This window comes from Podarcis gaigeae (genome assembly GCF_964106915.1).
Source record: "Podarcis gaigeae genome assembly, chromosome: 4".
In the NCBI taxonomy this organism is placed as follows: domain Eukaryota; kingdom Metazoa; phylum Chordata; class Lepidosauria; order Squamata; family Lacertidae; genus Podarcis; species Podarcis gaigeae.
Genome location: NC_139677.1, coordinates 88,562,743 through 88,588,456, shown reverse-complemented (window position 1 = coordinate 88,588,456; position 25,714 = coordinate 88,562,743). Strand labels below are relative to the sequence as shown.

Genomic DNA, 25,714 nt, shown 5'->3' with positions numbered 1-25,714 from the left:
CTCAGTCCGCTCCTTTATATTCTCTACACGTACGATTGTGTCGTACGATTCTCCTTGTGCCCTCCATCTTTCCCAACATCAGGGTCTTTTCCAGGGAGTCTTCTCTTCTCATGAGGTGGCCAAAGTATTGGAGCCTCAGCTTCAGGATCTGTCCTTCCAGTGAGCACTCAGGGCTGATTTCCTTAAGAATGGATAGGTTTAATCTTCTTGCAGTCCATGGGACTCTCAAGAGTCTCCTCCAGCACCATAATTCAAAAGCATCAATTCTTCAGCAATCAGCCTTCTTTATGGTCCAGCCCTCACTTTCATACATCACTACTGGGGAAACCATAGCTTTAACTATATGGACCTTTGTTGGCAAGGTGATGTCTCTGGTTTATAAGATGCTGTCTAGGTTTCTCATTGCTTTTCTCCCAAGAAGCAGGCGTCTTTTAATTTTGTGGCTGCTGTCACCATCTGCAGTGATCATGGAACCCAAGAAAGTAAAATCTCTCGCTGCCTCCATTTCTTCCCCTTCTATTTATCTAGTCAACCATTATATCCTGAAACACTTCCCTATGATGCTATTCTGCTTCTATTGACTTGCTGAAAAAGAAAACCCAACCCGTGTTTGTATTTTGTTTACGTCAGGCTGTTAACATTTCTAAAAAAATAAAAAATAAAAACGCAATTACATGTGTTTGTTCACCTTGCACGTCGACCTCACAAGGAGAAACAATTGTGACCACAGTTCCCCTTTTCTATGAATTCCTGACGTACGCACTGCATGAAGATTTGGCTTCTACCGCTTGTGGAAAGGCTGGGAGTGGGGTGGGGAATCAGTGACCAGCAACATAAGGTACTTATTACAGGCTTTTCTTAGTAATTTTTGAGAGCCAGCGCCTGGGTGCCTGGGAATGCTTGTGTGTTTTTCCTTGTTAAGATGACCTCATAAACCAAAACCTCCTCTTGTGACATTAGCATTTTGGGATCTCTTGTGTTTGCTGAGTTCCAGATCTTGATGGAGGTACCAGAACGTGCCAACTTATTTTTCTAGGGTATCAAATTTAATAATCTCTGTCATTTTAAATCTGTGTTCTACGGGAAACACAGCATTCATTTGTGTACTCATTCATTTCTGTGGTGTAGTAGAGAGCTTTTATTGCAGCTTTTGAGTAATCCACACACACCCTTTGGTATAGAAGAGGAATGGAAGGCATACTAAACCCAAGTCAACCATGCCTGAAACCCCATGAACCTCCTTGGCAGTGGTACCTCGGTTGTCAATTCGACTTCCGAAACGTTTGACAACCAAGGTGCAAAGAGCGGTCAGCAATTTCAGTTGAGAAAATTGAGAAAAACACAGCGGAAATGATTCAGCTTCCAAAAAGCATTTACTTCTGGGTTTTTGGTGTTCAAAAACCAAAACATTGGCTTCTGAGATGCTCGAAAACCAAGGTACCACCGTACATCATACAAATTCTTCGGGTGACCTTACCTTTGGGCAAGTAGCAATTGGAGAAAGGACCTTTCCCATGGCACTACCCAAATTATTGAACTCTATCTAACTTGGCCACATTTTTTTTTGTTGGTATAGTTTTATTTTTGTTTGTGTGCTTGGCATGATTTTAGGCACCTGCCAAAGTTAGTCCTATTCTTCTGCCCAACCTTTAATGGTATTCCACGATATCGAGCACATTTTGATTTTGCGGCTTTATCTTGGGCCTTTAAATCTAGTGGAGCACAGATTTCTCTGCTGTCTTCATTAGGTGTTGTAATTTTGTGGTAAAAAGTCGGCTGTGCCACAATGTCTATGTTTAAATTATCAGTAAGGATACAATTGATCTCCACAGAAGTTGCTGTTTCCAAAGTACCAGTACATGGTTTGAATAAACCAACAAGTTTCTAAATATCGATCCTGGATTTGCATGTGTTTGGGGAGCGGGACGAAGCAACAGAGAACAGCGAGAGAGAGAATTGCTTCACAATTAGTTATTAGGGTGTTTTTATAGTCTGGTTTTCTGAGTAAGACTCTGGCAGATGGTGAAACAACAGACCAGTCAGCGCTTTGAGGAGGGACTGACGTGTTGCCATTTGAGAATCCAAACTTACTCACTTAGAAAATCCTGCTTTGGGAAAATTACATATCTACTTGTGCAGAGAAATGCCCTGAATATGCAATGTTAACTTTCTGGTAAGCTGGAAATCCCTGTGGCTGTAGTAGGGAAGTTTTTGCACATTACTGATGAGGAGGAATAGCGTGGCTGAAAATAGTTCCCAAGAGCTCTTCAAGGAATTATAGTAGGGTTAGACCACGCTGCCTATCTGGTGCTTGATTATTGGTTCACCTTTTGCACGTATTTTTGGAAAAGGATGCACAAATAAGCTCACATTTAAATTGGACATGTGTTTGCATGTACTTCTTTACATAAAATACATGCTTTTCAATGCATTCCCCCACAAACTATGCATTTTGTACTTTATCCCTTATGTGAAATTTATCTGAAGAAGTGTGCATGCACACGAAAGCTCATACCAAGAACTGACTTAGTTGGTCTTTAAGATGCTACTGGAAGGAATTTTTTTTGTTTTGACTATGGCAGACCAACACAGCTACCTATCTGTAAGTGAAATTTATAGTTTTGTATGTTTTTTGCGTGCCATGAATTGCAATCCGTAGAAGGGCGTAATCGGAGAGTTGTCTTCCAGTCCGCAAGCAAGTTTGGAAGCATCACATTGGGTTCGCCCAGTGCAAAAACGAGAACAGATTCCTCCCCATCCCTAATTTGTAGTTTATCTTTTCAGGGTTTGCTTTTGCTATATAATACTGAGTGTTACAAGTAAGTTGTAAAGCATGGCCGTGAAACCTATTGCAGAGAGGTCTCATTGACGGTGTTTGTGTGTGTCGTTCTTGTTCCATATGGACAAGGTACTCTGATGGTAATTGATTTTAAGAGTAATGACTGACATGTTAGCCTCTTTCCCCCCAGTTCAACCGACAGCTTTAAGCACCAGCTATCAAAATATCTCCAACAGTTCATTTGGTATGTTAAGTAGAAGGCGATTATAACAGATAAAAATTACCCACCGAATTCAAATTATTTGTGGGTGAGGCGGGGAGAATAGCTGTATTAAACTTTGCTCCAGACAGTCGTCTTGCCCTTGTATCCCACAATTAGCATTGAAATACATCACTGCTCAAACACTAAAACTTAATTACTCTAAAACAACTGCAGTTCTGGGAGTCTTAAGTATAATGATGCTTCTTCTCTTTAAATATTTATATGCTTTAAACCAAACAACTACAACTACAATGAACCCAGCTTCAATCTCACAAATGGGGAATTTTGGGGACAGATGGAATGTCTATTTAGATTTCCTATCTAGAGAGATTGCTAGTAATAAATATAGTGGGAACAATCATAGCAGTTGGCCAGAAATCATATTTTTTTTATAAAACAAGTTCTTAGTGAATATGCAGTGCAATATATTTTAAACAGGCATCTGGGTATACTTTATGCGCATATATATATATATATATATATATATATTCTGCACCAAGCTAAACCAAAATCAATATCAGGAGAAGCTTGATTTTGCAACTTGTGTTAATTATATGTGTGTTGGTGAGATTCTACTAGTGTTAAACATGGGAAGGAGTAAAGAACAATCTTTTCCCCAAATTCTTCATTTGTGGCTTGCTTCAGAGTTTAAACCAAGGTTAGGGCCTTTTCAGCGTGGATGCTGTATGGAAATACATTTTTTCCACAACCTACTCTTCTGTCTTTGAGGCCCCAAGTAAAAACTTTTATCTTCTTGTGCTTCCATCTAAGTCATACTTAGAGAAGAGCCAATGAAATAAATAGACACAACTACCGTATTTGCTCGAATGTAATGCACACCTTTTTTAGCCAAATTTCGTCAAGAAAACTAGGGTGCTCATAGATTTGATGATGTATTAGATTTGTGTAAATATGGTAACTTAAGTCCGTCGATTTCCAGTAGACTGATTTGTCATGCTGATTTAGTCAGATATACTTTCAGCTGTGAGTGGTTGTTACCAACTATATATATATATATATATATATATATATGCCAAAAGGTTAAGAGATGGTTGTTTATCCACATATTAGCAAAGCCTATTTTGGTGCCATGAGGGCTAGTATCTTGCTTTATGCGTCATAAAGCAAAGGTTCTAGTCCTTTAACATTTAAAGGTGAGAACAAAGAAAGCAGAGGTTCCCGGGATACTTAATGTTTATTTATTCAGAAATCAATCCAGCTGAATCCATTGAGTCTTAGGACTCAGCTACATTGGCAAAGAAAAAGTGCTTTATATGCGTTGTTTATGCATTCTGACACTGTGACACCAGATGGCGCTGTGGAGTTCCGTTTTTGCTAGCCCGATTTGTCATACAAAGTTTGCAACGCGTTTAACTGAAATGCTTCTTTGATGTGTCTAAATCCAGCCTTACGCTCTAATAAGCCTGTGGAAGGTTACAGACTTAATCATAATTTAGCCGGTGTCTTCATATACAGCTTGCTCTTCAGAAATAGCTGACTCAATAGTCAGTGGAATAGTTCAGTTAGTAGAGTGTAAGATTCTTAATCTCAGGGTTCTGGGTTCGAACCCCACACTGGACAATAGATTTCTGCATTGTTGTGGGTTGGACTAGATGATCCTCAAGGTCCTTTCCAATTCTATGAATTATTTCAGGAATTTTGCCACTTCTCATCTGAGAAGTTAGTGAATCGGAATTATAGTTGGCTAAAAATGTCGTATTCCAAACTGATGCATATTTTTTCACATGTATTTCAGATCCAGAATGCTAATGATGTTTTAATAGCCCCACTGGAGAAATTTCGCAAGGAACAAATAGGTGCAGCAAAAGTAAGTTGTTTCTGAATATTGTCACTGCTTCATTTTGTGGTTTCTGTCCCTGCTACTAGACTGAATGTGATTTTTTTTTTGCTGTAAACATCACTTGTAAGCTGCTTTCAGAGCCTCTCGGGACTATAAAACAGGATATAAGTATTTCAAAACAAATTAATCAGCCCCACAGCTAAACTGTACTGCATGATGAAGCCATGAATACTCATCACTGGGAACACAGTTTATGGTGGACTTGGTGCTGCTCATATATGCAAGTTTTTCCCCAGCGTCCACACAAGGACACCCTCATCAAAAAATAAATAAATTATGATGTTATGTTCCCACTTGGTGTTTCAGGGGGAAATCAGCGAAGTAAAGGAATCAGCAACAGTCTTTAATTAATGCCCATTGTTCTGAGATATCTTGATGTAAGATACCTTCTCTAGATATGAACTATGATTTTTCATCTGCAGGCAGCCACTTCTAACCAGGCAAAGGGCCTTCTTGGTAGTGGCACCTGCCCTGTGAAACGCCCTCCCATCAGATGTCAAGGAAATAAGCAACTGTCCTACTTTTAACAGACAGGCAGCCCTGTTTAGGGAAGTTTTTAATGTTTAATGCTGTATTATGTTATTAATTTGGGACGCGGGTGGCGCTGTGGGTTAAACCACAGAGCCTAGGACTTGCCGATCAGATTCTGGTTCGCCAGAAGATTCGCCAGGACATGAAGCCGTGTTTTAAAGCGGACTGTGACTTCCTGAACGTGTATCTCTGCTTATGGAGAGCGAAGTGGCTGCATGTGGACATACACTGCTTGGTTTATTAAGTCATGATATGATAGCCTGGACCCAACTACTATGAATATTATAAATCTCTGCAGTACGTCTCTGAATGTGAACAAGCATTGGAAGCCGCCTGTTATTGTGTATTAGATTGCGCCGGAGTTTTCCACACTTGAGCTTCCAGCTATTTTTGGACTACAACTCCCATCATCGCTAGCTAGCAGGACCAGTGGTCAGGGATGATGGGAACTGTAGTCCAAAAGCAGCTGGAGAGCCAAGTTTGGGGAACCCTGGATTATTCCAGTGTGTTCAAAGGGGGGGGGGGATGTCTGCATCTGCCCCTCCCTGAGTTATGGGGCAGGTTATACATCTCTCCACACCACAGAGATGCCCTTTTTGCTGTAAAATAAAAGTGACATGTTCATTGGAGGTGAGAGGTTTGCAAAGCAGCTGTGAATGAATACGGCATTTTGACAGAAGCATAGGCCGGCATTAAATTATTGTTTAAAATGCTGTTTGAGTGATGCTGAAGTTCATGGGAAGTCAGCAGTGTTTGGGTGAACGGTTCTGATGTGGTTTCCAAAACGGAGGAGGAAACCCTCCAAGTTACGAAACCTTTTCAGCGATATAAACAGCTTGCGTTCCCAGGATTTTCATAGCCCCACGGCTCTCTCCAGCTTTCCATTCTTAGAATCCTCACCCCATAATATTTAATAGATACTCTATAGTTGCTCGGGGACGCAGGTGGCGCTGTGGGTTAAAGCCTCAGCGCCTAGGACTTGCCGATCGAAAGGTCGGCGGTTCGAATCCCTGCGGCGGGGTGCGCTCCCGCTGCTCGGTCCCAGCGCCTGCCAACCTAGCAGTTCGAAAGCACCTCCGGGTGCAAGTAGATAAATAGGGACCGCTTACCAGCGGGAAGGTAAACGGCGTTTCCGTGTGCGGCTCTGGCTCGCCAGATGCAGCTTTGTCACGCTGGCCACGTGACCCGGAAGTGTCTCCGGATGGCGCTGGCCCCTGGCCTCTTAAGTGAGATGGGCGCACAACCCCAGAGTCTGTCAAGACTGGCCCGTACGGGCAGGGGTACCTTTACCTTTACCTTTACCTATAGTTGCTCTGCTATTTTGGGAAGGATGTTTAAAAACATCAACTTAGAAATATTAATTTCAATAAACACACACAGGGACAGTAAAATAAAACAATTTCTGACATTTTTGGAAGTCTTAATACAGAGGAGCTAAAGGATTTCAGGAAGAACTTCATTTGCAGAAAATAAGAACCTTTTACTGTGTTGGTTATGTAACTGTCCTGTGGAATGAAAATGTCATGGAGCAAGTTTAAATAGCTTCGGATTGTTACAAGCCTATATGATGGGGGGCACCTGGCTTACTCATAAGATGCATGAAAAGGATATTGAGGTCTTAGTAGACCAGAAGCTTAATATGAGTCAACTGTGTGTTGCAGCAACAAAAGGAGCTAATGCTATTCTAGGCTGCATCAGCAGAACTACAGTGTCCCTATTACCATTCTATCCTGCCCTGATCAGACCACACCTGGAATATTGGGTCTAGTTCTGGGCGCCACAATTTAAGAAGGATATTGGCAAGCTGGAACGTGTGCAGAGGAGGGCAACCAAAATGATCAAGGGCCTGGAAACCAAGCCTTATGAGGGACAGGACAGTTGAGGGTGTTGGGTATGTTTTACATGGAAAAGAGGAGAGTGAGAGGAGCTATGATAGCCATCTTCAGATATTTCAAGGGCTGTTACATGGAAGATGGAACAAGCTTGTTCTCTCCTGAGAGCCAGTGTGGTGTAGTGGTTAAGAGCGGCAGTCACATAATCTGGGGAACCGGGTTCGTGTCTCCGCTCCTCCACATGCAGCTGCTGGGTGACCTTGGGCCAGTCACACTTCTCTGAAGTCTCTCAGCCCCACTCACCTCACAGAGTGTTTGTTGTGGGGGAGGAAGGGAAAGGAGGTTGTTAGCCGCTTTGAGACTCCTGAAGGGGAGTGAAAGGCGGGATATCAAATCCAAACTCTTCTTCTTCTTCTTCTTCTCTGGAGGGCAAGACTCGCACCAATGGCTTCAACTTACGAGAGAGGAGATTCTGAGATCTTCCTGACAGTAGGAGCTGTTTTGACAGTGGAATGGTCTCCCTCAGGAAGTTGTGGACTTTCCTTCCTTGGAGGTTTTTAAGCAGAGGTTGGATGGCCATCTGTCATGGATGCTTTAGCTGAGATTCCTGCATTGCAGGGGGCTGGACCCCTGGGGAATCTCTTTCAACTATGATTCTGTGTAGGATTGGTCTCTGGAAATATAATTCTCTCTCTCTCCTCTACCTCCTACTCACACCCCAAGATTACACAAGCCCAGCTATACATTATACGGGTCGCTAGGCGGTTTATTCCATTCGAGCTGTGAGGGGAAAGTGGGGGAGGGTGACCCCTATCATTTATTGCACAAATGACAGAAAAACACAGAGTGAGCTAAGTGGGAAAGGATTTCAGGCACGAAGTCACTTTCCTTATTTGGTCAATGTGGTTTTGCTGGTCCCCAGCTGGTAATGTTGTTGAGATCACGGGTTGCTGTGCCGTCTGCATTTAGTCGAAAGCCTTCATCCTGTACAATAGCATTTAGCAATGTTTGCTGAAATGCTCATCTCCCTCTTTATTGCTGCCAGTGTCAGATCAAAGAAGACAGAAGGGGCAAACCGAGATACTTTTTTAAAGACACTGAAGAAGGCTCCTTCTCTTTCCTCTAACATTTACATCTGCCTCTCTGTTGGTCTTGGCAGAGCAAGAGACAGATCTGTTTGTTGCTCTGTTGATTTGGCTCCGCTTCGCATTGATGTGGCATTTCAGAGTGTTCTGAGCGCTCTGTGTACATTATCCTTGCTGCAATCTTTCCACCAGTCCCATAAGATAAGTCCGTCCCATTATCTGTAGTTTGCAGATTGGGGCAGGGAGGAGAACTGTAGTGTTCTCTGCCTTAAGCTGTGTAGTGAATTCGCAGCAGGAGTGACATTTCAGATAGAGACCCCTTGGTTTTATTTACGTGGAGCCTTTATAAGAGCGTTAAACGGTACAAACTTAAAGCAAAAAAGTGCATTTGAACGTGTAAGATTGCTGTAATATACCACCAGCCAAATGCTGTCAGTGAATAGACTTGTCTCTCTGGGAAATTATGAAGAAACAAACGTTTTGAGCAGTGTTCAGTAGAAGACAAAATGCCGTGTCCATCAGTTATGGGAAGTGTGTTCTGCAGGAAAGCATTCCACTGTGCTAAAAGACCCTAGTCGCACAACTGTGGAACAAATACCTGTTGCGTCACAAGAAAGACCCTCAGAGGGGATGTAGGGAACAAGGTGGTTCCTCAGATATCTTGATTTGCAACTCAGCTTATTTAACTGCACTGCTAACACCAGCTCTCCCAGAGTCTCTGACATAGTGTGGCCTGCAGTCCTATTAATACTGTAGAATACTTCAATACCAAGGTAAAATCTGCAGCCGCATGAATATATCTTGATTTCTTGCCTACTTAAAGCTTCTGTCTTGGCTTAAACCCAGGGCTCAGCATGTAAATGATCAGACCGTTGTCCCAGTTCACTCAGTGAAACGCTGTACATTGATCGGCAACAATTCTCCAGGATTTGATGCGGGGGTCTTTTGCGATCATTCTTTGAACAAATGTTGACTGATGGAGGTGAGGTGGCAAAGAAGAAGGCTGCTTTAATATCTTTCTGAGAACATCAGAAATCAGGAAGATCAAAACTTCAATAGAGAATGGGACAAATATAGACTGTATTTAAAAGACCAATGTAAACATTCGAACTCTTTGACATGGCTTTCAGTAACTTTTGCAAAGTTACCAAGACTTTGGACACACTGGAGGATTATAATTTGGATTAACTATAATATGCAGTTGATTAAGATATCTAAAGGACCCACAGAAGGGAGGAGGGAAGTCCTAAGATTCGGAAGAATCTTGTTTGATTTTGAAATTCTAATGTGTTAAATGTGAAATTTATCTTGTTACACTAATACAGTGTTACCTCAGGTTAAGAACTTAATTCATTCTGGAGGTCTGTTTGTTCTCATCCTGAAGCAAAGTTCTTAACCTGAGGTACTATTTCTGGGTTAGCGGAGTCTGTAACCTGAAGCATCTGTAACCCGAGGTACCACTGTAAAAATTATTTTTAAAAAAATGAATCTCACAAAAGAGATGTTAAAAACAACATCTTTTAAAAAAGATCTTTGTTTTGCATTTTGATCTGATATTGGGCAGAACAGCTGTCCAGCTTCATTTTAGATTATTTGCCAACGCGTCTCAAAACCCCTGCATGTTTTTCTTCCCAGCAAATTTCTGGGGTTGGGTGACGAAGCCTATTAAACGTCCTTCGGTTGGTCTCAATTCTTGCCTTACGTTGTCAGAGTTGAACTCCCATCAGCCCCAACTAGCACAGCCAATGGTCAGGGAAGATGGGAGCTTAGAGTCCTTGTGGGGAACAGGGAATATACCGGTACTCTTCCAGGGCTTCACAAATGTTCCTAGGCAGAGAGGTATAGCTTATTCTGGTGCTCATTTCGCAGACAAGCCCAGTGATGGAGAGTTTCAGCTTAGAACAGTTATTGTGCTGCCAGCTAAGCCTCCTTCTTTCCCCTGAGCTTAGTCTGGGAAACCAGCAACTAGCTTGAACTATGCACCCTGCCCTCATCTTGGCTTCCCAGTCCCTGACATCATTCTGGGGAATCACTTGGAGTTCCACAAAGGGTTTGAGAACTGCACATCTCCACTAAGAGGTAGGAGGCACCAGACCCTGAAAATGAATGGACCTAAGTGTGTCCATTTCTTTGTCAGGGCCAAAAAAGTGGGTGTTGTGGGCAGCAGCACTCAAGACTTTCACAAAACGTGTTCTCCCTAACAGAGAGTGTGTGTTGCGGTGGGGGATACAAGCCACCCCATTGTTGCTGGGCGGATTTGTAGAGGGACCCAGGCAGTGAATTGGTTAATCGGGTCGCTGGGGAGAACTGTTTGTTGCCAGTTTTGAAGGAGGTATCAGAGGTTTTAAACACTGGTCACCAAACTTTGAGTGTTCTCTTGGCTGCTTGCACCGGATCACCCGCCCACCCTCCCTCCCTGTATTGGGGGGGTTGTTCGCTTGACCTTGCTATTCCTTTCATGGGGTCGTCTGCTTTGAGGCAGGGGCCTGGTAGGAATTTGTCCATTTGGCTGATTGGCTGGTGCCATTTGGTTTTGCCTACTGCATAGCAAATCGTCACAACTTGTAAGGTTGGAGGTTAGGCATTGGTTCAAATTGGTTGGTGGAGGGGTAAGTGCCTACCCCTCCAATGGTGGCGCGGAAAGGGAATTCCGTTAAAGGAATCCAGGGGCTTGCCATTCTTTTCGTCCTTGTCCCTGGCATTGGACTTGGGCCGTGCAAGCCACCAGGAGCATGAGGGCGAGAAGTGAGGGACTGAGGCCCAGCTTCATTTTCTCCCCAAAATTTGTTTCCTGCACTGGCTTTTGCTGGAATCCGGAAGTCAGTTCTCTCCCCTGGGCAAGGACAGATAGTCAGAACCAATGCCTAAGCAACCACTCACTCGGATGTATTTAAATAAAGTTGTGGCCAAAATTGTGCCAAAAACCCAAACCAAAATTGATTTGGGTTATTGGGGGGTGGCTTGGGGGCCTTGACATGCAACAACCGTGCTCTAAAATCTGCTGGCAGTTGCTTAGCCAGCCTAAGGGAAGGCCTGCATGTCCCTAGTTAGCCTTTGGTTTAAGTCACCTTTTTCCATCAGTAAACAGGAAGGGCATTGTAAACAGTTCTTGAGCATGAGATTTATTTTCTCATAAGATGGTTCTGGCCATCCAACTGGGAAGGTCTGTGCCGAGATGTTGCTTGATAGTTGCTGGGAAAAAGTTGTTTTAGCAGATGCTGTTTTTTAAAGTATGTTTGTTTCTCCATCTGCTGTTAGCCCTTCCGAATATTATTAAAAAAAAGAGAGAGTCTGAATCTGTAAATAAACATCAAAACACTTGGATTTAAAAGAAATATTGTGTAGCAGAAAGTGGAGAAGACAGATGTTATCATGGGCTGAATGTCTTAAATAACTTTTTTTATGTTAACTGGAAGATGTAAAATAGGAAGTCCTCTTTATTTTTATTTATTGCTCCTTTCCCCCTTGTCTTTTTTTCCTCTTTCCTTTTCTTCTCTCTCTTTCCTTTCTTCTTGCTGCTTCTTTCTTTTTCTTTTTTTAACTCCCCTTCATTTTTTTCTCTTTCTTCCTTGGCATCCTCTGTTTGGGGCCTTTATTAGGGTCCAACAATTGTACACTCACAGCGGTGGTAGATGGTTAATGGTAGATGGTAGGTGGTCGTTGGGAGGCAGGGATATGTTGGCCTCCCAGATGAATTTTCATGAGAATTCTTATAAAAGCCACAAACTGATTTGCAAAACTGAATTTAAGATTGGCTATCCCTAGATTGTAAGGGAGTTATTGGTTAGTTTCTGTTCTTGTTTTGATTATGTACTGTGTTGTTTTTGTAACTTGTGTTTTTATATTGCTAACTTGCTATATTGCTATTTCAAACAGAAAAAGGGGGGAATTAAATTAATTAAGGGACTAGAGAAGATTAAAAAGAAGGGGAAAATAAAGAAATGTAACCAGACAATGAGACAATGAGAAGATCGCTCCACTATCCTCCAGACGGTCCAAGTGCTCCAGGTGATCCGTTGCACGCAGCAAAGAGAAAGCTCTAGGCTGCGTGCAGAGTATTTAAACATTTTACCCCTCCCACCAAAATTGCAACATAACTTTTACCCCAGCAACCCAGTGAACCAATCACTGCCCCGGGCCATCTTTAGAGACCCTGCCTGGTAACAGAGGGGTGGCTCAGCAGACCCCACCGCAACACGTGCTCTCCATGAAGGAGAACACGCTTTGCTAACTGTCTCCAGATCTACGAATGAAGGGTGGTATAGTGGTACCTCGGGTTACATACGCTTCAGGCCTTGCTTTCAGGCCAAGGGAGCTGGCGTTTGTCCACAGACAGCTTTCCTGGTCATGTGGCCATCATTACTGAACTGCTTCTGGCACAACGGGACACCGTGACAGAAGCCAGAGTGCACAGAAATGCCATTTACCTTCCCACCACAGTGGTACCTATTTATCTGCTTGCACTGGCGTGCTTTTAGACTGCTAGGTTGGCAGGAGCTGGGACAGAGCAACGGGAGCTCACCCCGTCATGGGGATTCAAACCACCGACCTTCCGATCAGCAAGCCCCAAGAGGCTCAGTGGTTTAGACCACCTGCGTCCTCCTGCTTGTGCATGCCAGCTCGAGAGAGAGGACGGCTTCCTTGACCCGCAGGGAATAAGTTTTCCAGCACCTCAGGTGAGCAAGTCTCCAGCTCATGTGGGGCGGAGGGGAAGGGCTTACTTAAGGTGCTCGGTTGAGGTGTGGAAGGCTCCCAGTGCTCAGCTGAGCAAGTGCCCACCCCATGCTAACACCCTTCCTTCTAGAAATAGCAGAAGAACGTTGCCTCAGGAGAGTGTGGAAAATTCTCAGGGATGATTCACACCCTGGCCGGCACTTTCTTGATCTCCTGCCCTTGGGCAGAAGATATAGAAGCATGATTAGTCGCACCAACAGGGTAAAAAACAGCTTCTATCCGTGGGCTGTTAGGCTGCTGAATGAAAAAATAACAACAGGGCAACTGACTTTCGGGTTTGGTGGGTGTGCGTCAGTAAACGAGGGGAATTAAGACTAAGAGAGCTGAGTGGGGGTTGCTCGTGTAATCTCACTGTATACAAGTTGTACAAGTGACAATAAAGTATTTCAATTTCAAAGAAAGGCACCAATAATGGCTAGGTCTGACAACAGCCATAAGCCATTACAGTTAAACGAAACCACCATATTTCGAGACGAGCATCTCTGGACCAGACAGTGGGAACAAATGGCAGAAGACGTTTGCCTTCTTTCCTTCTTCAAGATTTCAGAAGTGTCTGTCTGCTCGCATGCTGTTAGAACCAGAACCTTAAATCAGATGAACCTTTGGTCTTAGTCAAGCAAAGCAGCTCTTAGGATGAATTGTCCAAGGGATATATACACACTATGACATTTCATTAAACACACTCGAAAAGGATGAATAAAGAAGGGAACCAGACTCCACTCCTCTGGCTGTTCGTTTTCAAAACAGGATACTGTTTCAAGTAACATGCTGAAACAATTAAGAAAATCAAAAGAAGGGAAGAAAACCTTTAAGAAATATTACATTTCTGAAAGCTACTCTTCGCATGGATCGCAGTATGGAAAAATATTACAGGGCATTATCTAAAGTTTTCTTCCTTATTGGAAGGGGGAAGCCGTATTTCAAGCTGTTTGTTTCAAAGATATGACAGAAAATGCAGAAAAGTAGAATTTTAGAAATATTTTTTACATCTCTGATGTGTTATTTCTGGCAGGAAGCGTTTTTGCAGTTGTCACACCAAAGACTTAAGTAATATTTCAAAAAGTGCATATTTTGCTATTAGATTATCTGCCTATTTTTCATATGGTGCACTGCACTTCTGTAAGTTCCATTGACTATATCCTGGGTTTTGATTCTGAATTCACATTCTAAATGTAATCCCTCCTTAACTGACTCTTCAGAATTGGCTAGCTGTTCTGAGATGTACCTTCAGAGTCATTAGGAAGATGAAGGTACTTCTTAATAATCAGCAACCGAGTCTGTTTTGTATTGTCCCAAAACTAAGCAGTCTTTGTTCAAAGCCCATTTTTACTGGTCTTGACAATTAAATAAAAAGGTTAGACTTCACTCTCAGTTCTTAAAACAAACAAAATCAGGACCCCAGCAATGGAGAGCTTCAGGGCTACTTTTCTCCATGGAACTCTGCACATGCTCTGAAGCCCAGATTCTATGATAGTAGGTAAAAGGTAACCACGTAAGTTAGATCGCATTTTGATTTGATGTGCAAGTTTCTTTACGTGTGGTTCCTTTCTCATTCTCTTCCCCACCCTGACCCTCTCCCTTTTCCCAAAATAAAATTCTTTATTTGTTGACATTTGGCTTTAAAGGGCAGTTTTCTGGAATTTCTCACTTAATCTTCCTGACATTCTAGACCGTGAAGTTGTTAAGCCACTCCTTTTGTGTTCTAAGGTTATATAGTTCACAAGGCAAGAGTTGGGCTTTGAGCGGGGGGTAAATCTAAAACTTCTTACTGTTTCAAAGTCTCTATAGCTAGGTTTAAGAAGAGGGGAGCTTGTCCGTTGGGCTGATAAATTGTCCAGATAGCTGGGCTGCCTAAGGCTTCATCAGGAGATTTGACAGACTGGTGGCAACATCTCATAATTTTGTACGGATGAACCTTCACAAAGAAGGGATCAGTCACAATCTTCATGTGATCCCCTCAAGGATAAAAGCAGAGTTCTATTGGATAAGAGAAATGGTCTAGTTGGCTAAGCAGATGCTTATGGGAAACACACAAGCAATGGAATGAAAGCAACAGCCCACTCCCAGTTTTCACCATCAGCCAATAGTGTTATACTGCCTATGTTGTTGTTTAGCCGTGTCCGACTCTTCGTGACCCCATGGACCAGAGCACGCCAGGCACTCCTGTCCTCCACTGCTTCACGCAGTTTGGTCAAACTCATGTTTGTGTCTTCAAGAACACTGTCCAACTATCTCGTCCTCTGTCATCCCCTTCTCCTTGTGCCCTCAATCTTTCCCGACATCAGGGTTTTTTCCAGGGAGTCTTCTCTTCTCATGAGGTGGCCAAAGTATTGGAGCCTCAGCTTCAGGATCTGTCCTTCCAGTGAGCACTCAGGACTGATTTCCTTAAGAATGGATAGGTTTGATCTTCTTGCAGTCCATGGGACTCTCAAGAGTCTCCTCCAGCACCTTAATTCAAAAGCATCAATTCTTCGGTGATCAGCCTTCTTTATGGTCCAGCTCTCACTTCCATACATCACTACTGGGAAAAACATAGCTTTAATTATACGGACCTTTGTTGGCAAGGTGATGTCTCTGCTTTTTAAGATGCTGTCTAGGTTTGTCATTGCTTTTCTCCCAAGAAGCAGGGGTCTTTTAATGTCGTTAGTACTGTCACCATTTGCAGTGATCATGGAGCCCAAGAAAGTAAATTCTCTCACTGCCTCCATTTCTTCCCCTTCTATTTGCCAGGAGGTGATGAGACCAGTGGCCATGATCTTAGGGTTTTTTTATGTTGAGCTGCCTATAATTTTCCTATATCTATCATGACTGCATGAAATAGATAAATTCATGAGGATCAAGTCTAATGCTCTTTGAAAGTCATCTAAGCTAGGGGCTGTAATGTTTCTGTGCCCATTTGAGATAGATAGATGATAAGAATGAGGAAATGGACAACTTTATAATCAGCAGATGAACCCCACAGTTTGTACAGACAGCTGGCCATCTGTCACGGATATTTCCATTGCAATTCCTGCATTTCAGGGGGCAAGACTAGATGACCCCTGGATCCTCTTCCAACTCTACCATTCACTAATTCTATGGTTGAAGCATCGTTTTTGCTTTAGCAACACCAAGGTCAGTGTGTTCACATGGGCCGGAGGAGTTGGAAAGCATTCCTTTACTCTTTTGTTATAACAATAATAATATTTTATTGTTCATACCCCGCCCATCTGGCTGGGTTTCCCCAGCCACAACTTGCTATGTCACCTGGAACCAGAGCTGTGATTAACATTAACAATGGTTAGTTTACACCAGGTTAGACTTTTTTTACTGAGTACAGTTTAACTGAGTACAGTTAATGTTAACCATGGTCTGTCCATCAAAACACAGCTGAGCTAAAAGTTCTCCCAGCCATGCAACAGGGAAGGGGCTTGCTGTGGCTTTTTCCTGCGCATGCATGTTGTGCTAAGCCATGGTTTAGTGCAAGGATCAGCAGACTTTTTCAGCAGGGGGCCGGTCCACTGTCCCTCAGACCTTGTGGAGGGCCGAACTATATATTTTTTTTTGGAGGGGGGAATGAAAAAATTCCTATGCCCCACAAATAACCCTGAGATGCATTTTAAATAAAAGCACACATTCTACTCATGTAAAAACATGCTGATTCCCGGACTGTCAGCGGGCTGGATTTAGAAGGTGATTGAGGCAGATCCGGCCCCTGGGCCTTAGTTTGCCTACCCATGGTTTAGTGTGACATTTGACCACAGTAATCATGTCCAGTGTTACATATTCCTTTTTAAAAGGGAAAAAGTAGACTGGTTAGTGCTGAGCAGAGTCCCACTTTATAGAGCCCCTTTGCCTGTGGTAGGTCCATTATATTGTAGTTATTCCAGCTTGACACTCATACTGTCTTAACAGCCTTTAGTGTTTGGCAGACAATCTAACCTTGCTTTTAGGGGGTTGCTACGGGACCCTCAATTTATGACCCTCCCACCAGTCATAAACTGGAAGCCTGTGGTGGTCACACATTAGAGGAAATGTTTGGTCCGTGGCCAAGTGGCTTCTGGGAGAATCTTCTCAGTAAGAATTGGGCCAAGCACTTAGCATAGAAGCAAGAGCGAAGCCTATAAATTCCACAAGTCTCTTAGAGGGGTGGGTATTGAAGATTGAATCAGAGACTTCATGCGGGGGGGGGGGGACCAGAGTCTGACTTTGCGGCCAAAGCTTAACAGCTGTCTAAAGATTTGAACAAAAGTGATGGTGAGGTCAGTGTTCCTCATTGATTAAGGAGGCTGGAAAGAATTTATTGCTTCCAAGATACAGTACAGGAGACTATCTGGAAAGCCAGATCTGTGCAAACAAAAGAAAGCGCTCCAGATTTTGTGACATTCCACCAGGAAGGGGGAACTTCTTCCTGAAATGAGGGATGGCTGCCTTCTGATGCTACCTAGAAGTATAGAACGGACACCTGCAATAGAGGCTCAGACTGATTCAGCTAAACCCGCTTCACCAATTTGGTTCCTAACAGACGTTTCTGACTATAACTCCCAGTTGTAGTTAGAAACAACTGGAGGGCACTGGGATCTGAAAGCCTAATTAGGAAACCCTAGAAGGGGGCCAAAGTCCTCCTCCTCTGATGCTGTTAGCTGCTTATACCGTTAGCTGTGAAAACAAGTGCGGAAGGGGAAATAATTCAGTTTGAGGAATAAATATACAGTGGTACATCGGGTTAAGTATTTAATTCGTTCCAGAGGTCCATTCTTAACCTGAAACTGTTCTTAACCTGAGGTACCACTTTAGCTAATGGGGCCTCCTGCTACCGCTGTGCCGCCGCTGCACAATTTCTGTTCTCATCCTGAAGCAACGTTCTTATCCCGAGGTACTGTTTCTGGGTTAGCGGAGTCTAACCTGAAGCGTATGTAACCTGAAGTGTATGTAAACCGAGGTACCACTGCAATAAGTGATGAAATGTTTTGCATTGCTTTCCAAGCATATATGGTGGACAGGGGTGGAGTTGCTTTCGCATGTTGTTCCTGACAAATAGGAGGTTACGGGATTATCAAGGGAAAAGTAGCGTTGATCTTCATGGATGTTGCCTATAAGCTACATATTGCTGGGTGTACAAGGATTTGGAAGCTTTTTCAGCCTGACAGCTGCTTTCTGGCAGGGGTGGAAGGCCAGTGGTGAGTAGCAGCCAAAGGGAGAAATAAAATGAAATAAATGGGTGGAACAAGTGATTGTGACTTTTATTTTTGCACAATAGGGTGCATTTGTCCTATGGAAGGCTTGCACATCCACCAGGCCCATGCAGAGCATACCCAAGGCAGGAGTCTTGTTAGAATAAGGTTATAAACTCAGACAAATGGAAAAACAGCTGGCATTCCCCTGCCCCCCTTCTGAGGCCCGGGGCAAGTGTACCTGACTGCTTCCCCCCTCCAGTCTGCATGGGCCTGACATCCATACCTCTCTATAAAATTGTAGAGTTGGAAGGGACCCTCAGAGGGACGTGGGTGGCGCTGTGGGTTTAACCACTGAGCCTAGGACTTGCTGATCAGAAGGTTGATGGTTCAAATCCCCATGACGGGGTGAGCTCCCGTTGCTCGGTCCCTGCTCCTGTCAACTTAGCAGTTCAAAAGCACATCAAAGTACAAGTAGATAAATAGGTACCGCTCCGGCAGGAAGGTAAACGGTGTTTCCATGTGCTGCTCTGGTTCTCCAGAAGCGGCTTAGTCATGCTGGCCACATGATCCGGAAGCTGTACGCCGGCTCCCTCGGCCAATAAAGCGAGATGAGCGCCGCAACCCCACAGTCCGTCACAACTGGACCTAGTGGTCAGGGGTCCCTTTAACTTTACCTTTAAGGGACCCTCAGAGCCATCTTTTCCAACCCCCTTCAATGTAGGAATACGCAGCTGCCCCATACGGGAGATCGAACCTGCAACCTTGGCATTATCAGCACCATGCTCTAACCAGCTGAGCTACCGTCTCTCCCTGAAAGTAAGACATCCCCCCAAAATACGACCTACAGTGGTACCTCGGGTTATGTACTTAATTCGTTCCGTAGGTCCGTACTGAACCTGAAACTGTTCTTAACCTGAAGCACCACTTTAGCTAATGGGGCCTCCTGCTGCCGCCGCGCTGCCAGAGCCCAATTTCTGTTCTTATCCTGAAGCAAAGTTCTTAACCTGAAGCACTATTTCTGGGTTAGCGGAGTCTGTAACCTGAAGCGTATGTAACCTGAGGTACCACTGTAATACATTCCAAGTGACGAAAAAGCAGGTGAGGAGCCAGTGGCCTGAGGAGGAGGCATTCCTTAGAGGGAGTCTGGGGCGGGGGGGGGGGGACGACAAAGAGAGAAGCTCCCAGACTTGAGGCTTCCCACCCTTGTTCCATAAGATTCGTCAACGTACTCAAAAATGTCGCTGGCTTTTTTACAAGGTAAATTCCTTGATATGCTTTTGATTCCCCCCCCCCTCGTATCTCTTTCATTGGTGGTTATGCATGAACTTCCACATGTGCTGGGGGTGAGGTTGACCTGAAAATCATTGGCAATTCTACGGTACTTGCTGACCTATCGGTTTGGAAGCCTGGCTTAAAAAAATAATAATAATAAATTATAGCGTTCCTGGAATATTTGTCCAAGTCATTTATTTTTTAAAAGTCAGAAGAGTCTGGCTCACTAGCATTTTATGGAGAGATTCCCAGCAGTTCCATCATGTCCGAAATAAAAATGAAGATGTAAATTCAGTCAAAACGGCTGAGCGATGGCTCAGGCACCGACTGCAATTGTTCGCGTTCTTCCCCATCTCGGGTCGTTTGAAAGAGGAATGTTGGCATGTGGTAAATAAGAGAAAATTAAAAAGCAGATTTGTAGCATTGCTTTCCAGTAAATGCAGCTCTCAGACCACAGGGTACCCTAGGAACAGGAAGTCATGGTTGTTAAACTTCTCTCTTTCAGAATAGCTGCTTTCAAAACAGTTTTTTAAAAATAAGATAAAAGGTGGGATGAAGTGTTGCACATATCTTAACAGGCTACCTTTTGTTTGCCTCTGTGAGGGAGGCAAGAATTTTAATTGTCTGTTAGCCATGCTTGCTAGTTCTGCATGTGGGCAGAATTTGGGCAGGAGCCAGTGTGAGATGTTGCAGAATTTCAGATGGCTCATTTATCACAGTCACAACAAATGGAATGCTTAACTGTTTGTTACAGGAGCTCATTTTGGATTGTGATTCTCAACTGTAAGTTTCACTTAAATATTGAGTGAAAGGAGCATTCAGTGAGAATTGCTTCCCTCGGGATTTCTGTTGTAATGTAGAGCTAGAGAGAGAGAGAGAGAATTCAGCTCTATCTCTTATCGCATGCATGCAAAAATGACTGGGATTTTGAGGCTGTAATCCTGTGTCCACTTAGGGAACAGTCCTCTAGCAAGATCCATGGGGTTGTGTGGGTTAGAACCCAGTGGATCTCCACCTGATTTCTGAGGTTCCTCGGTTGGCTTATTTCAGCCTTTCTCAACCTGTGGGTCCCCATATGTTGTTGGACCACAACTCCCATCATCCCTAGCTAGCAAGGCCAGAGCTCAGGGATGATGGGAGTTGTAGTCCAACAACATCTGGGGACCCACAGGTTGAGAACTGCTGGCTTACTTCCATCTGAAGCTTTTATCTATCACATGTGTTTACTTTTTCGGGCACATTGTGGTCTAGGCTATCTCACAGGAAGATTATCCTGCCTCAAAGCGGGACACTGCTCTAGATCAGAGATGGGGGACCTGCAGCTCTCCAGATGTGGCTGTCTGGCAGTGAGGGAACCGCCAGAAGGCCATCGGAGCTGGACTTCAGTGTCCGGGCTGAACGATGGGGGTGGAGACGCTCCTTCAGGTATACTGGACCGAGGCCGTTTAGGGCTTTAAAGGTCAGCCCCAACACTTTGAATTGTGCTCGGAAACGTACTGGGAGCCAATGCAGATCTCTCAGGACCGGTGTTATGTGGTCCCAGCGGCCACTCCCAGTCACCAGTCTAGCTGCCGCATTATGGACAAATTTCAGGATTATATATCAACATTTCTGTGGTTTTTGTTGTTGTTTTTTATATTGTTCAAATTGCTCTTGCCGTGTAGCTAGTTCTGTATTCCTCCGTGTGTTTCACCATGCGTAGTTGGAAGAAATGTGAAATTATGGGCTTTGCCTGAGAAAAACCCAAGGGGAGGGTCTGGATGAGAAAATGTCCTGGAGGGGGACAAGATTAAAAACTAAAAAACCCCAGAAGCAGCCAACTTGTTGCTCCTTGCAAACGGGTGTGAGTTGCATGTAGAAGAAAAGAAGTGTTTGTCCCATGCCTCCGACCCATTCACCCGGGGTGTTCCTTGCACATTGTCACTTCCTGTCCTCCGGAAAAATGCAACGTCCCTTAGTCCCAAAATGGATCAGTGCACCTGTGGGTGGTAGTTGTTGGGAATCGCAATCAGGGCATCTAGCTGGCCACCGTGAGACTAAAGTACTAGACTAGGTGGGCTTTTTGCCTGATCCCAGCAGAGTCCTTTTTATGTAGGTAGGACATTCTGTTGATTTTTTTCCCCCACCAGAAAGCTCCTCTGGGCATGCTGGCAGGACTTGATGCCATGAATGGGACAGGTCAGCAGCCAACATTGCTCTAGGCCAAACCCACATGTCTGGCTCAGGACTCTGATGCCAGCTGAGTTAGAAGCTTCGAGGGCTGAGGGCTGCACTTTGTGTGCAGGTGGATCTTCATCTCCTCAAAGCTAGGAGGATGGCGTAGGACCCATGTACCTACCGGACCGCCTCTCCTGTTATGCCCCGCAGAGGACCTTAAGGTCCACAAATGACAACATTTTGGAGGTCCCAAGTCGCAAGGTGGTTAGATTGGTCTCACCTAGGGCCAGGGCCTTTTCAGTACTGGCCCCAACTTGGTGGAATGCTCTGTCACAAGAGACTATGGCCTTGCAGGACTTGACATCTTTCTGCAGGGCCTGCAAGACAGAGCTGTTCCACCTGGCCTTTCGTTTGAAGTCAGTCTGACCCTTACATTTCCCTCCCCTTATGGTTTGGATCTATGGGCTACTTTTAAAATGAGGCTGCATTTTAAATTGTGTTTTAACCTGTATTTTAAATTGGGTTGTTTTTTTTCCTTATTATGTTTTTACTGTAATTTTTCTGGTGTTAGCTGCCCTGAGCCCGGCTCTGGCTGGGGAGGGCGGGGTATAAATAAAATTTATTATTATTATTATTATTATTATTATTATTATTATTATTATTTATTAAAGCTGCATTGGCATCTGCTGAAACGCCTTCCTCCTTTTAAGAAGCAAAGGGCTTCCGATATATATCTTAACCTGATGTATATCCATGTTGCATTAAAAATGTACCAAGAGGATATTTGATTTTTTTTAATCATATGGAGGGCAAAGATGCAGTAGGCTGTGGTTATGCATGAATTTATTTCCTTGCTTTCTAAAAACCACCTTCAATGTTGGGAAGGGGGCTCCCATCTTACAAAGATAATAAGAATAAGAGTTTTGGTCTGACCTTGAACATTTCCAGACACGTGTGTGTGTGTGTAGCACTGCTACGTCAATATATAGGGACAGATAAAACGTGAGAATTTATGGTAGCAGTATGCAGCTCTCCCATCAAATGGGACTTTGCAGTGCAGGGTTGGGAGGTAAGGAATAAGGAAGGATTATTAGCAACGTTTGCTAGAGGGCCTTCACTTCTGGAGGGCAGTTTGCAGCTTCCTGGGCAGCTGTCATTACTTGTCAAGATGCCTGTTGTTTTTCTCCTTAGGCACAATCCCCACTGGTCTCTGTCACCTATGCAAGTCGCAGCATGGCTAAATGGGACTGTGCAGGCGATGAATCTGTAGACCTTGGGGATGGAAAAGGCCTAAGAGTGGGAAAGAAGTTAATGATGCATAGTGTGAAAAATGTGATGGTGAACGATGAAGAAATAACGAATATGGGCATGTACACAGCGGACCTCCCTTGGCAATGAGGAACCTCTGTATTTAAGAAGAGGATTCCACACTACAACAGTATTACAGTCATAGCTCGGGTTACAGACACTTTGGGTTGCGCGATTTCAGGTTCTGCACCGCGCAAAACCCGGAAGTACCAGAAAGGGTTACTTCCGGGTTTCAGTGCTTGCGCATGTGCAGAAGCACCAAATTGCGACCCGCATGTGCGCAGGAGTGGCACTGCAGGTTGTGAACGCTGCAGGTTGCGAACGTGCTTCCCGCACGGATCACGTTCGCAACCCGAGCATCCACTGTACTTCCTCATTTATTTATTTTTTACATTTTTACAATTCCTAGTAACGGGGGTCAGTGATTAACGAACCTTGATTATGTATTGGTGTTTCTTGACTTTGTTTCATTTCCCTTCCCAAGAATTTGGGTTGGGGTTGATGAGAATTTCATAAGCTCATAAAGGGATAGGTGAAGTCAGATGTTTGGGGATCCCTGATCCAATGGGTGAGAAGTCTTTTCTTCAATACGTTCGGTTCTAGTTTCCTGTTCTTTACTTTGGAATGTCTTGTTTTCCAGGAAGGAAAGAAGAAGTTTGATAAAGAAAGTGAAAAGTATTATTCAACCTTAGAGAAGCACTTAAATTTATCTGCCAAGAAGAAGGAATCACACCTGCAAGACGTAAGCTCTTTACCATTGGGGCTTTTATTTTATTATTATTTTATTTGCATTAATAAAGAGGGGGGAAGGGGAAGGATCAACGAGGGTAAGTGACAATCACCTTCTGAATTTATGTAGAACAGTCATCCATGCTTCTGTTCAGAGATTTGACGTACATATAAACGACTTGCATATGGATATTAAATATATGTTTAAATATAATGATAAATTTGTCACTATACTTCATTTGTTGATTAGTTGCCTTTTTAGATCACCCTTTCTCCCAAAAGCAGCCCAAGGTGTTGTACAATAAAAATAAATAAAAACGCAAAATACACACCTTAAATAAGATTTAACTTAGTAGTGTCCTCTGATCAATAATGGAATCCAATCCGGTAGACCAGGCATAGGCAAACTCAGCCCTCCAGATGTTTTGGGACTACAACTCCCATCATCCCTAGCTAACAGGACCAGTGGTCAGGGATGATGGGAATTGTAGTCTCAAAACATCTGGAGGGCCAAGTTTGTCTATGCCTGCAATAGACTTCTCTATTTCCAGGATTTACAGCAAAAGAGTGAAATTACACAGTTTGTGTTGTTTGCCATTAACCTGCCTGTCTAAACACAATAATGAATTATCATCTGAGGATTATGGAATGTTGTTCATGCCGGCACCCTTGCCTTTTGCATATTTTTAGGCTACCCGTAGCGCAGTTACACAATACTATTACGCAGCACAGCACAATCAATCAATCTATAAAGTCAGCAGTAAGAAATTAAACAACAATCAGACCCAAAAACATTAACATGCAATAATATAATACGACTTAAATCGGCAGCAGCTCAGCATAAAAATATTGAAGAAAGGCCAAGGGGAGCAGTTCTTTTTGGATTTTTCCAGAAAGTTTGCAGTGATGAGGTCTGGTAAGACGTTCCATAGATGTTGGGTCAGGTTGTCAGAGTGTGATGGTCTACAAAAGACCAACTCAACTGTTTCTACCTTCCCAGTGTGGGATTTTGTGTGTTTTGTAGAAATTTATTGGCTGATTGTGTAGAATAATATTCCCTTCCGCTCCATACTCTTCACATTTGGCTGCTCTACAAAACCATTTTCACCATCCATAATATTCCCCTTAGCACATCAAGAACATTTCCTGTCCCACCAAAAAAATAAAAATATTTGTATAAATCCCCATTCATTTAAATCAAACTCCCACCTTGTAGTTCCCATCATTCCTTTAAAATCTTCATGCCTTAGAACTGCAGACATCCCTTTCTCTCTATCCTAAGCCTGGCTGTGTCACCTAAGAGTCTGTTACAGATTTTTGCTGCTACTGGACTCACAGTGGGCCTTGAACTAGTGGACCCCAGGAAAGTCAGGCGAATGGCACCCTCCAGCTCTGGTCAAATAGAAGGAAGATCATTCTGTCCACTAAGGAAGTTTCTTTATAATTAGCAGAGGCAGGTAGCGTGACGCTTCACAAAGGACTTTGGAAAGAGTCTTGCTGGATATTTAACATCCAGGAGACTTAATTCTTGCTGCTGTTGACTGCCGTAAACTCAACCTCGAATAGTTGCCAGAACTAATAACTGACCCATCCCAAATTTCCTCAAACAGCCAAGTTCCTTCAGCTGTTCATTTCCTCTCCAACCCGGCTAACACTGAACAAATACAGTTTCGTCCATCTAGCCTAGTACAGTGGTACCTTGGTTTACGAACTTAATCCGTTCCGGAAGTCCATTCTTAAACCAAGGTGTGCTTTCCCATAGCAGCGGGAGACTCAATTTGCAAATGGAACACACTCAACAGGAAGCAGAACATTTCTGCTTCCAAGACGAAGTTCACAAACCAAAACACCTACTTCCGGGTTTGCAGCGTTCTTAATCCAAGTTATTCATAAACTAAGCAAGAAGATCCATTCTGAAGGAAATCAGCCCTGAGTGCTCCCTGGAAGGACAGATCCTGAAGCTGAGGCTCCAATACTTTGGCCACCTCATGAGAAGAGAAGACTCCCT

General features: G+C 43.6%; 1 protein-coding gene across 1 annotated transcript in view; it reads left to right on the top strand.

Annotated features, from left to right (window-relative positions):
• ARHGAP42 (Rho GTPase activating protein 42) overlaps window positions 1-25,714 on the top strand; it is a 168,458-nt gene that overhangs the window by 80,199 nt on the left and 62,545 nt on the right. The window contains exons 4-5 of the mRNA XM_083736395.1: window positions 4,798-4,869; window positions 23,618-23,719. Of these exons, the coding sequence (XP_083592521.1) occupies window positions 4,798-4,869; window positions 23,618-23,719 (174 nt within the window). The remainder of the gene's footprint in view (window positions 1-4,797; window positions 4,870-23,617; window positions 23,720-25,714) is intronic.